This window comes from Amblyraja radiata, chromosome 8 (assembly GCF_010909765.2).
Source record: "Amblyraja radiata isolate CabotCenter1 chromosome 8, sAmbRad1.1.pri, whole genome shotgun sequence".
Classification (NCBI taxonomy): Eukaryota; Metazoa; Chordata; class Chondrichthyes; order Rajiformes; family Rajidae; genus Amblyraja; species Amblyraja radiata.
In genome coordinates, this window is record NC_045963.1 from 45,011,639 (window position 1) to 45,025,090 (window position 13,452).

Here is a 13,452-nt window from a genome sequence, read left to right on the forward strand (position 1 = left end):
AATAATAGTAATAGTCTGTTGCAGTTCAGAGCTTATTTGTTGCCGTGTTTAATAGCTGTAGGGAAGCCGTAGGCAGTAGTGAAGAAGCTGTTCCTGAACCTGGACGTTACAGTTTTCAGGCTCCTGTACCTTCCTCCCGATGGTAGTGGTGAAATGAGTGGCCAGGATGGTGTGGGTCTTTGATGATGTTGGCTGCCTTTTTGAGGCAGCAACCGATAGATCCCTTCGATGGTGGGGAGGTCAGAGCCGGTGATGGACTGGGCAATGGTCACAACTTTGTGCAGTCTATTCCGTTCCTGGACGTTCAAATTGCCGAACCAGGCCATGATGCAACCAGTCAGTATGCTCTCTACTGTGCACCTGTAGAAGTTCAAGAGAATCCTCGTTGACATCCCAAATCTCCGTAGTCTTCGCAGGAAGTAAAGGCGTTGACGTGCCTTCTTCATAATTGCATTAGTGTGCTGGGACCAGGAAAGATCTTTGAAAATATGCATACCCAGGAATTTGACGTTTTTGACCCTCTCCACCATCGTTGGATGTACCCGTTGATGTAAACAGGATTGTGAGTTCTCATCCTTCCTCTACCAAAGTCCACAATTAGTTCCTTGGTTTTACTGGTGTTGAGAGCCAGGTTGTTGTGCTGGCACCATTTGGTCGATCTCACTTCTATACTCTGACTTGTCGCCATCTGTAATTCGTCGGCGAACTTGATGATGCAGTTCGCACTATATCCGGCTACATAGTCATAAGTATAGAGTGAGTAAAGCAGGGGTCTGAGCATACAGCTATTGAGGTGCTCCCATACTGATTGTTACTGAGGATGAAGTGTTTCTGTCAATTCAAACAGATGGTCGACTAGTCTGTGGATGAGGAAGTCGAGGATCCAATTGCAGAGGGATGCGCATAGACCATAAGCTTGGTAACCAGCTTGGAGGGGATGATGGTATTGAACGCTGAGCTGTAGTCAATAAACAGCAGCCTCACTTATGTGTTTTTATTGTCCAAGTGGTCCAATGCGGAGTGGAGAGCCAGTGAGGTCACATCCTCCGTTGACCTGTTGTGGCGGTAGGCGAATTGTAGTGGGTCAAGGTTCTTGTCGAGGTAGGAGTTGATATGCATCATAACCAGCTTCTCAAACCACTTCATCACCACCGACGTTAGTGCCGCTAGTCAATAGTCGTTGAGGCACGTCACCTTACTCTTCTTGGGCACCGGTATTATTGATGCCCTCTTAAAGCAGATGGGAACCTCAGTCCTCAGGTTGAAAATGTCCGCAAAAACTCCAGCCAGTTGGTCTGCACAGGTTTTGAGAAATCGACCGGGTATACCATCAGGTCCAGGCTCATTCCAAGGGTTCCAGCTGCTACGGTCAGGCAAACGCCTCCATTGCCATGCGGTGAGAACGGAGAGGTTGAGAAGGAGTTTCTTCCCAGAGGCCATTCGGACTGTAAACATCTATCTCACCAGAAACTAACTCTACTGAACGTTTTTCCTTCCATTATTTATTATGTAAAAGAATATGTGTGTTATGATTGTAGTTTGTTTGGTTGTTTGGTTGTTTGTCTTTTTGCACAAAAGTCCGCGAGCATTGCCACTTTCATTTCACTGCACATCTCGTATGTGTATGTGACAAATAAACTTGACTTGACTTGAAAGATCTTATGACATCGGCCTCTGTGACTGTGACCGTAATCAGACTACAATCAGTCTGAAGAAGGGTCCCGACCCGTAATGTCACCTATTCATGTTCTCCAGAGATGCTGCGTGACAGTTACCCCTGCACTGTGTGTGTGTGTGTCTCTAAAAGCAGGCTCTTTGGCCCAATTTGCCCATGCCAATCAAGATGCCCCATCTACATCTCATCTGCCCATGTTTGGTCTGTCTGACTATCTGACTATCTCTATCTCTATCTATCATCTTGTTTGTGTGTCTGTGAGTATGTCTGGGATGAGTGTGATCCTGACATTACTCCAAAACGGTACACAATAGCGCTACAATTTTTGGCCTACCTTACTCACCATTGTCCCATGGCGTGCATTAGCCAAGTTTCGTTCTGACTGATGTTATATTTTACGCAGGGCCGGATTTAGATGAAGAGAGGCCCTAGGCTATTCCACTTGTGAGGCCCCTCCCAATCCCCCACGCCCACGACGAGAGGAAGATGGAAGAGTCCACCAGATTGACACCGATGTGCAGCCGAGCATTAGCCAATGAGATAAGGGCTGGAAAGCTGCTCTTTTTATTTATTGCCAGTGCTAATGTCGAGTTATCGGCTTCAAACACTATTATTCTGAAATGGAGGGCAAGGAAAATTACTGGTGTTGTTTAGAGACTACAGTACGTTGTGACAGCATATGTAGGAAAGGCCTATAACAGTATCAAAAATATTATACACCAGGCCCATACAAAGCTTTTCAAAAAGGGGGGTGGCATGGCAGGATTACAAAAATGTTATGTGAAATAAGTGCATGCAGTGCATATCACAAGCGTGAAGCTCAAAGACCCTTGCGGCCGAGGTTTTAGATGCTCTCTGGTGCACTCTGAGCCTTATTTTGGAGCATTTTTGCACTAAATTTATGACCAATATTTCAGAAATAATTTTGGTTTAGTGAAGAGTAATGAGTGGTTGGAATGGGATGATTGGGATCATTGTTGTATACTTTTTTTTAATCAAGAATTGAAGCTGTCCTTGTTTTAATAATCAAGTTGTACTGTAAAATGTTATGTAAAATGTTATAAAGCAGCATGCAAACACTGCAAATAAAATACTGTAAGTTTTTGCAGTAAATAAAACCTTTTTTTGTGTGTTGATTTGATTGCCTGTTACTGTTCGACTGTGTTAGTGTGTGCACATTAAAAATATGATGCAAAATGAAAGTCGCAAACTTTGGAATACATATTTTTTCGGTATTGTTATCAAGGAAAACAAAGCAGTTCCAATTGTTTGATATTATTCATATGGAGAAAAATATATAATTGCTCTAAAACCTACCTTAATTTTGCAATCTCACTGAAGATAATCCCCCTTTCCCTCTCCCCCTCCTCCTTCTCCCTCCCTCCACCTCTCTCTCCCTCCCCATCTCTCTCTCTTTCCTCCTCCCCTCCCTCTCTCTCCCCCCTCTGTCTCAACCCCCCTTTCCCCTCTCACAATCCCCCCCTCTCCCTCCATCCCCCTCTCTCTCCCTCCCACACACGAGGCTCCGACTCCGCACCGCAGACACCGCAGCTCCCCCTGGCCCGGAGAAACGGGCATTCCCGCAACGCAATATTCCACTACTTACCTGGAGTAGACACCTGGATCTTTGGTAGACATGAGGCATCGAGGTGATTGTGTGGAGTGCAAATGGAGATCTGAACCCGCCCAGGCCCACTGCGCACGCGAGGAGAGACAGCGTCATTCTGCATCGCTACTGCGTCACCGGCTTCCCCCAACTGTGCAGGCGCGGATGGTTGCAATTTTTCCCCCCAAAACTTCCATCGGGCCGGAACCTGAATTTCTGGTAATTTCCGTCAAAGTGAAAACGCTGATACCGCTCCAATTTTTTTTTTCTCTGGATTTTTTTTACTCTGGGGAAAAAAACACCTTGGCCGGAGGTCCCCTAGATTTTGATGTCCTAGGCTTCAGTTTATGAAGCCTATCAGTTTATGAAGCCTATAGGTAAATCCGGCCCTGCCGAGACCCCCCTAGATCTCGAGGCCCTAAGCTTAAGCTTGTGAACCTTATACGTAAATCCGGCCCTGATTTTATGTTATTCACATTTTATACTTTAAAACATTCACTTTTCACTTTTAAATAATCCAATTCCACTTCCCCTGCTCCTGCCCGTTACAATGTTACAAATGACAGGACTCCCAGTGCAATGAGCAGGGAGATAGAGGGAGAGGAGGGGGGTAGGGTGGGGAGAGGGGTTATGGAGGGAGGGAGGGAGTGACTGAGGGTAGGGAAAAGGAGAGGGAGGGAGAGGTGAGGGAGGGAGTGAGGGGAAAAAAGAGGGAGGGTGACGAGGAGGGGGAGGGAGTGCTGGGGGATGAGGGGAAATGACCCTCGCATGCGCAGTTGGGAGCTATGGGTGAGTGGTGGAATATTGCGTTGGGGAACGGGTTGCGTTTGGGGAACGTGTGAGTGGTGGAATATTGTGTTGTGGGAGCGGGACCCAATGGGTCACACTTGGTCTAGTATATTACTAAAACTCTCATCTTGTTTGTTAGTATGCCTGTGTGTCTGTGAGTGTGATTTGGACATTACGCCAAAACGGTACACGATAGCGCTACAATTTTCGCCCCACCTTACTCACCATTGTCTTGTGGTGTGCATTAGCCAAGTTTCGTTCAGATTGATGGTATATTTTACATTATTCACATTTTAAACTTTAAAAATGTGACTTTTCACTTTAAAAAATCCAATTCCATTTGCCCTGCCCGTTACAATGTTACCAAATGACAGGCCTCCCAGTGCAATGAGAGATTTGTTACATTGTTGTAAGGAGAATCATGGTGCGCATGGGCGAGTTGAGCTGAAGAGCCCTAACCCATAGCCCGGTCTAACCCTTAATCCCATTGACCACAATCATTCTCTGGAGTAGGGAAGATAGACCCAAAATGCTGGAGTAACTCAGCGGGACCGGCAGCATCTCTGGATAGTAGGAATGGGTGGCGTTTCGGATCGAGACCCTTCTTCAGACTGAGAGTCAGGGGAGAGGGAGTCTGGAGATGTAGAAGGGTAAGGTGTGAAAACGACAGATTAAGGCAAACGATATGTCGTTTACACACAAAAATGCTGGAGAAACTCAGCGGGTGCAGCAGCATCTATGGAGCGAAGGAAATAGGCGACATTTCGGGCCGAAACCCTTCTTCAGACTGATGGGGGGTGGGGGGGAGAAGGAAGGAAAAGGGGAGGAGGAGGAGGAGCCCGAGGGCGGGGGGATGGCAGGAGACAGCTTGACTGTTTACACACCTTCTGCTTCCACATCTCTAGTTTCCCTCTCCCCTGAATCTCCGTGTTTTTTTTGTGCTCCAGCTTTTTGTGTCCAAACATACCAGATGATCTAGTATCCGTGCCTGTGTGTCTGTGAGTGTGATTTGGAAATTACGCCAAAAGGTACACGATAGCGCTACAAGATGATCTAGTTTGTTTGTTTGTGTCTATCTAGGGTGCAATCGCGGCTCGCAGTGCGCAGGCGCGGTATCCATGCACGCCGCCGGTTGCTGGTGTCGCTGTAAGAGGCGGTCGGATTGGCTCGGGTGGGTCGTCCCAGCGACCATGGCCAGGCAATCAGAGGCGGAGGCGGAGGCGTGTTGTGCCGTTGCTGGTGGCAGCGAAGCGGAGAAGTGACGGCGCTGGAGGGGGTGAGTGGGGCTGGAGGGGGGGTGAGTGGGGCTGGATGGGGAGGGGGTGAGTGGGGCTGAGTGGGGCTGGAGGGGGTGAGTGGGGCTGGAGGGTGAGGGGGGCTGGAGAGGGAGGGGGTGAGTGGGGCTGGATGGGGAGGGGGTGAGTGGGGCTGAGTGGGGCTGGAGGGGTGAGTGGGGCTGGAGGGGGAGGGGGTGAGTGGGGCTGGAGGGGGAGGGGGTGAGTGGGGCTGGAGGGGGTGAGTGGGGCTGGAGAGGGAGGGGGTGAGTGGGGCTGGAGAAGGAAGGGGGTGAGTGGGGCTGGAGGGGGAGGGGTGAGTGGGCTGGAGGGTGAGGGGGGCTGGAGGGGGTGAGTGGGGCTGGAGAGGGAGGGGGTGAATGGGGCTGGAGGGGGGCTGGAGGGGATGGAGCGGGAGGGGGTGAGTGGGGCTGGAGGGGGAGGGGTGAGTGGGGCTGGAGAGGGAGGGGGTGAGTGGGGCTGGAGGGGGAGGGGTGAGTGGGGCGGGTGAGGGGGGCTGGAGGGGGTGAGGGGGGCTGGAGAGGGAGGGGGTGAATGGGGCTGGAGGGGGGCTGGAGGGGGAGGGGGTGAGTGGGGCTGGAGGGGATGGAGCGGGAGGGGGTGAGTGGGGCTGGAGGGGGAGGGGTGAGTGGGGCTGGAGAGGGAGGGGTGAGGGGGCTGTAGGGGGTGAGGGGGGCTGGAGGGGGAGGGGGGCTGGAGAGGGTGAGGGGGGCTGGAGAGGGAGGGGGTGAGTGGGGCTGGAGGGTGAGGGGGGCTGGAGAGGGAGGGGGTGAGGGGGGCTGGAGGGGGTGAGTGGGGCTGGAGAGGGAGGGGGTGAGTGGGGCTGGAGGGGGTGAGGGGGGCTGGAGAGGATGAGTGGGGCTGGAGAGGGAGAGGGTGAGTGGCGCTGAAGGGGGTGAGTGGGTCGGGGTCAGGGTGAGTGGGGCTGGAGAGGGAGGGAGTGTGGGGTTGGAGGGGAAGTGGGGCTGGAGGGGTAGGGGAGAGGGTGAGTAGGGTTGGAGAGGGAGGAAGTGAGCTGTTAAATTTGTTAAATGTTTGTGAGTGATATCCTCTCTTTGTTGTCAGCAGTTCCCTCTGGCCAAGCTGAGTGGAATTAATAGTGGGTGGTGTTTCTAACAGCTGCCCTACTGCCCCTGTGGCTGGGTGTCCCCTGGGTTGGTATGACGGCCGGATCTATCGCAGTGCCACATGTCATCCCCTTGCGGGTGCCTTTGCCAGGCAAAGCCAAGCATGAAATCGATACTAACACCCCGATCGCAATCAAGTCAGGTAAGAGATTTCTGGACAAGAAAGTCAGGTAAAAGAACAGAAGCTGGGGGCAAGCCAAAAAATACAAGGGAGGGCATGTACATGCTTTCTTTGTGGGTTGAAGTTTATTATTGTCACCCGTACTGAGGTACAGGGAAAACCTTTACTATCCAAACACTTTGCACTCTTTTATCCCCTTTTGTTTAAAGGAGATGTGCAGGAGAAGTGTTTTTACACAGACGGTGGTGGGTGCCTGGAATGTGCTGCCAGGGATGGTGATGGGGGCTGATATAATAGTGGAATGGTGTTTAAGAGGTTTAAGTTTACAAAATTCAATCTGGATGATAATAATTCAATTCAATTCAATTCAATTCAATTTATTGTCATTTGGACCCCTTGAGGTCCAAACGAAATGTCGTTTCTGCAGCCATACATTACAAAACAAAAAGACCCGAGACACAACACAGTTTACACAAACATCCATCACATCGTTGTGATGGAAGGCAAAAAAACTTATCTCTCCACTGCACTCTTCCCCCCCCATGTCAGAGTCAAAGTCAAAGCCCCCGGCTGGCGATGGCGATTGTCCCGCGGCCATTAAAGCCACGCCGGGTGATGCAAGGTCGCGCACCGGGTCTTGGTGTTAGAGCCCCCGGCGTGCGCTCGCAGAGTCCCGCGGCCATTCCAAGCCGCGCGGGGCGGTGATGTAGGCCCCGCTCAGGTAATCTTCAACCCCGCAACTCGGGCGGGAGAAGTCGCCGTTGCGGAAGCCCCGAAAAGCGGTCACCCAGCAGGGACCCGCGGGCTCCCGGTGCCGCCGTCCGCCAAACCCGCAGTTGCAGCCTCCGAAACTCCGGAGGTCGGGTGGCAGCAGCGTCCACCACCGCTCCACCTGCTCCGGACTCGGCCAGCCCCGTGACGGTGAGTAGTCGGCAGCTCCGCAGCTGGAACCCCAGGTCGTTCCTATTGGAGGCCGCTGCACGTTGCAGCCCCAACGACAACGGAGACCCGACAAAGAAAAGGTCGGGTCTCCCGTGCAGGGGAAAGATTTTAAAGTTACCCCCTCCCCCCCCACACCACCCCCACCCCCCCACACACATACCCCAACAAAAAAAATAACAAAAACTACATAAAAACGAGACAAAAAATAATAAAACACAGACGGACTGCAGAGGCCGCTGCTGACGAGAGTCGTGCCGCCCACCAATCTTACAACATCCAGCAAGGCGAACTAACAGTTTGTGATATTATTAAGGTCACGTGTGCCAAGGTACAGTGTAAAGCTTTGTTTTGCATGTCATCCAATCTGATCAGATAATACCATACATAAATACAATCGAGTCAAACTAGAACAATAGATAGAGCAAAGGGCAGGATACAGAGTGTAGAATATAGTTCTCAGCATTGTAGCGTATCAGTTCCAGAGACAAAGTCCAATGTCCGCAATGGGGTAGAGGTGAATCGACAGTACTCTAGCTTATGGAAGGTTGCAGTATTATTGGGGCTATTAATTAATTACTTTTTTGTTTATTATAAATTATCTGTGTGTATTGGTCCTCCATTCTGCTCCAAGTAAAAAAATTATTGCTCCTTTGACAGTACATCTGAAATTCAACACTCATGATTGTGATTCCCTCTATTTTCTCCCTAACTTTCTTTGCCATCTTCTTTACTCTGAAGAAGACAATCCAGCTTTCCACTCGAAAGTGGTCGAAAATATTTATATATTTATTTACAGACACAAGCTCCTTTCTTAAGTTATTTAACTTTATATTTAACAGACACTCAAAATGTAGACATTTTCTACACCATAAGTGGCAGCCGACCTCAACCCCTGAAGAAACCAAGCAAAGGGCACAGCTCCACCTTCAAGTACAGAAGACCGTTCACATTGCCAGCAGGCAAAGGGACTGTGAAAGCTCTGGCTGTCTCTAGGTAAACCAACAAAGTATCTGTCATGAAAACTAGAAAGTAGGATCAAAAAGTATAAATCCTGAAATTGTTTAACATAAAACATAGAACAGTACAGCACAGGAACGGCCCATTCGGCCCCCATTGTTTGTGCGGAACTTTAAACTGATCTCATCTGCTTGTACATGATTGATATCCCTCCATTCCCTACATATCCATGAGCCTATCTATTGTATCTGCCTCCACCATCACCCCTGGCAGTGTGTTCCATGCACTCACCACCCTCTGTGCTAAAAAATATATACTTTAGTTTTTCTTCTACTGCTTTAAATTTAAGTTTTCATCCTACAAATTATATTATTACACATGCTGCATTAGATTTTAAACATCATTTTAATCTGCCCATTTCCTGGTTCCCCCGTGTCTTAATGAAGTACTGTATTGTAACATTCTAAGTGCTGGAGTAATTCAGCGGGTCAGGCAGCATCTCTGGAGAACATGGATATGTGTGAGATTTCGGGCTGCCTGACCTGCTGGTTTACTGTAACACTGTGCCCAAAATGTCACTTAGTTTAGTTTATTATTGTCACGCGTATCAAGGTCAGTGAAACGCTTTTGAGCGTGCTATCCAGTTTAAAAAAAACAATACATGATTACAATCAAACTGTCCACAGTGTACAGATAAAGGATAAAGAGTACAACATTTAATGCAAATTCCATGTTCTCCAACTTGGCTATCTCCAGAGATGCTGCCTGATCCGCTGAGATACTCCAGCACTTTGTAAATCAGTATCTGCAGTTCCTTGTTTCTATATTGTACCATCGTTCTCAAGACTACTGTACAAAGTTTTTTTCATCTGTGACTTTTATAGAGATGGTCGGGAGAGCGGTGTGGTGACTAAGGTGTTTCTAGTCGAGTACCTGCCGCCCAGTGCAGCGGACATGTTGGAAGATGATGGGGAGAATTTCCTCCAGGATTACAGAAAGGAACTTTCCCAACAGGTGAGCTTGTGCTGGTGTGTACAGGAGATGAGGTTTCATTCACAAAGTGCCAGTTGAGAGTTGCATTTTCTTCCACCGGTTTGGAACAAAAAAATAATCTTGCTTTACCTTGCCACTTATCTGTAACATGGGTGTAATGTCCAGATCAATATATGGGTACAAAAAGAACTGCAAATACAGGAATCTGAAGCAAAACACAACGTGCTGGAGGAACTCAGCGCATCTCCTTTAAGCTTTTCCTCTCTCGCCTTAAACCTTTGCCCTCTAGTCTTTGACATTTGGAATGGAGATAAGTACTTTTGAGTCCAAAAAAGGGTAGAGTAGGCTTACGTTTTACACCTTATGAAATTGAGAATACTTCGGAAATTCCACCTATCTACAGCACTGCACTGGAGTATCAGCCTGAGCTATGCGCTGAACTCACTTGCTTGGCATTTGAATCCATGACCTTCCAAACAACAGCGGGAATGGGTGGCAGCAGTGTGCAATGGTGGAGAGGGGCAGGAGAGGCAGTAGACACCAATGGGCTTCAGGGGACAAGAGCGATGAAAGTACATCCTCTGGGAAGAGCACACAGAGTCGCTGCGCTCCGGCACCATCTTGCGATTGGGACAAGGAGAGACCCTCCCCTCCTGCTGGCTCTTCTGAAGGACAGAACTGACAAAATAAGAACCCATCCGCAAACAGTGATCATCACTGTTACTAGGCCCAGCCTCATGAGCAGAGCTTTGCAGGAAACTGCAATTATCCCCCAACTTCAGTCACGTTCAGAAAACTGATATTGTTTTATTATTCTTGCTACCTGGTAACCTTTCCCTATTGTCTCAAAAGTCCACCCTTTTTCCTCCATCTGTACAGGTTCAAGTTCAAGAGTGTTTTATTGTCATATATCCTGAAACGGAACAATGAAATTCTTACTTGCAGCAGCACAGCAGATATGTAAACATAGTATTTGGTAAAACTCATGCTGAACAACAAAACAAGTTTTCAGTGTGTGTGTGTGTGTGTGTATATATCTATCATCTATACTATTACTAAAACTCTCATCTTGACCAATTCCGGTCTGCGTTGTAATTAAATTTGCGCAAAAACGATCCCTCATAGCGCTACGATTTTTCAACACCTTACTCACCATTCTCCTCTGCTGCAAGTCAAATAAGTTTTTTTCCGATCGGTGAAATAGTACAAAAGTTTTGAAGGTTTAAAAATCGTCCCTATTGGGCCCGCTGTCAATAACGCGGCGAGGAGAATAAAAAGCTGAAGGGGCGCAGTGTGTTGAGCGGCTCGCGGGGAGTCAGCAGCTCGCGGGCTGTTTCTGCGGCGACCAGCGCGCTCCTGAGTTGAACCGGAAGCCTCTGAGTGAAGCCGGAGAGGGACCGGGATCTGCCGCATTAGGCCGAAAGCTGAAGGTGCGGGGTGAGCAGACTGCGAGCCCCACACCCCTCCTTCCCCCTCCCCACTTCCCCCCCACCCCCTTTCCCCCCCACCCCAATCCCCCACACCCCCCCTCCCCCACACCCCCCCTCCCACACACCCCCCCTCCCCCACACCCCTCCTCCCCCACATCCCCCCTCCCCCACACCCCCCCGGGTGAGTGGCGGAATATTGCTTCGGGGAATAGGTTGCGTTGGGGGACAAGGCCTCCCGTGTGACCGGGACACAACGGGTCCCACTTAGTCTAGTGTATATATAAAATAGACAAATAAACAAGCAATAATAGTGCAAAGTCAAAAACAATGCTCTCAATTCTATGTAGTTCGGAGCCTATTTGGAGTTTGTAGTGTTTAATAACCTGATGGTTGTAGGGAAGAAACAGTCCCTGAAACTGGATGTTACAGTTTTCAGGCTCCTACACCTTCTTCCCAATGGCAGGAGTGAGATGTGAACGTGGCCAAGGTGATGTGAGTGTCTGATGATGCGGGCTGCCTTTCTGAGACAGTGACTCCTGTAGATCTTTTCGATGTTGGGGAGGTCAGTACCCATGATGCACCGGCCAGTGTTCACCACTTTTTCCAGTCGTCTTCATTCCTGACCATGCCATGATGTAACCAGTCGATATGTTCTCCACTGTCCCCCAATAGAAGTTCGATAGTATTTGGTGACATACTGAATGTTAGCTATACATGCTGAATGTCACCATGCACAATGACTGCTTTCTTGTGACAAATCATCTTGCCACTGTAGGAAACTCTGGAGAGGCTGTCAGCTCCCCCACTGGAATGTGATTCAGCTCCAAACAAGGGGAGCAGCCTTGCCTGGGAGGATGCAGCTCATACATATCAAGGTAGGTAGTCTGGAGAATTTGTTGGTTTACTATTTTCGTTTGGTTTATAATTGGTTGGCATTAACTAGAAAGCTTGTCATCACAACACCTTCCCATGAACCAGCAGTTCACATTCGCCCAATCCCCAATGCAGCCTAGTCCAAACATTGAAAATAAAACAGCACTATCGTATCTGCCTCCACCACCACCCCATGCAGCCCGTTCCAAGTACAAAGCACCCTCTTTTTTTAAAAACTTGTCCTGAACATCTCCTTTAAACTTCGCATCTGTCACCTTAAAGCTATGTCTTGTCTTTAATATTTTCACCCTGGGGATAAAGGAAGATCCCTTGGGGAAGAATAGAGGGATATGGATCATGTGCAGGCAGATGAGATCAATCCAACTAGGCATCATGTTTGGCACAGATTTTGTCCCCGTGCTGTACTATGTTCTAAGAAACCATCACTTTTCCTGGTAGAAATTATAATTTAGGTTTGCATTTATTATTGTCACGTATACCGAGGCACAGTCATAAGGTTGTGGTAATCAGATCCGATTAAGCTGTAGATAAATATAATGTCATAAGTGATAGGAGTAGAATTAGGCCATTCGGCCCATCGTCTACTCTGCCATTCAATCATGGCTGATCTGTCTCCTAACCCCATTCTCCTGCCTTCTCCCCATAACCTCTGACACTTGTACTAATCTCTCTCTCTCTGCCTTAAAAATATCCACTGACTTGGCCTCTACAACCTTCTGTGGCAAAGAATTCCACAGATTCATCGCCCTCTGACTAAAGAAACTTCTCCTCATCTCCTTCCTAAAAGAACGTCCTTTAATTCTAAGGCTAGGACCTCTAGTCCAAGACTCGTCCACTAGTGGAAACATCCTCTCCACATCCACTCTATCCAAGCCTTTCAATATTCTGTATATTTCAATGAGGTGCCCCCTCATTCTTCTAAGCTCCAGCGAGTACAGGCCTAGGGCCGACAAACGCTCATCATAGATTATCCTACTCATACCTGGGATAATTCTTGTAAACCTCCTCTAGACCCTCTCCAGCAGGCACATGTCGTGAGTAATACTCATGGTAGGCAGTCAGTCGGCTTTTAAAAAATCTTAACCGCGCATGCACAGATTGTTCTCCTCTCCGTAAGCTGTCAGTCGACTTTTATAAAGTCTTCAAAAGCCATATCTCTTAATAAAGTACCGTATTTCCCGGCAATGAAGACGCACCTGCGTCGAAGACGCACCCCCATTTTGAGTTGCTAGATTTTTGAAAGAAGCCTGGCGAGACATTGAATTTCTCACGCTAAAAAATAAATTAAAAAAAATAAATAAAGTGACAATTCAATTTGCCCAAAGCTTCCAAGTCTCCTTCATTCTGAATTACTGAATGGGTGGGGGGTGGAGTGTGCTGGCAGGTGGAAAGATGGTGGGAAAAAAGGGAGCACACCGGGACAAGTTGAATCAGTTGTGATCTTATTAAATGACAATACTAGTTCAAGGGACCAATTGGGGGGAGAGTTCCTTTCACAGCGGAGAGTCTGACCAGGGGTAAAGTTGCGGGGAGGGCAGGAGCGTTGAGAAGGAGGGGGTCAGGGAACATGCCAGTAACTCACTCACTCACTCCTGCCGCTGCGCTCTGGGTGCGGAGCCACTG

The 13,452-nt window shown here is 48.6% G+C and overlaps 1 protein-coding gene across 2 annotated transcripts in view; it reads left to right on the forward strand.

Annotated features, from left to right (window-relative positions):
- The first annotated feature begins 5,226 nt into the window (after positions 1-5,226).
- Positions 5,227-13,452, forward strand: part of dzank1 (double zinc ribbon and ankyrin repeat domains 1) — a 46,120-nt gene continuing 37,894 nt past the window's right edge. The window contains exons 1-5 of one of the 2 annotated variants that reach the window (XM_033025738.1): positions 5,227-5,346; positions 6,434-6,634; positions 8,395-8,548; positions 9,397-9,526; positions 11,711-11,810. In XM_033025738.1, the coding sequence (XP_032881629.1) occupies positions 6,526-6,634; positions 8,395-8,548; positions 9,397-9,526; positions 11,711-11,810 (493 nt within the window). In that variant the 5' untranslated portion in view covers positions 5,227-5,346; positions 6,434-6,525. Of the gene's footprint in view, positions 5,347-6,433; positions 6,663-8,394; positions 8,549-9,396; positions 9,527-11,710; positions 11,811-13,452 lie in introns of those variants that run through there. The other variant, XM_033025739.1, reaches the window with a different exon arrangement.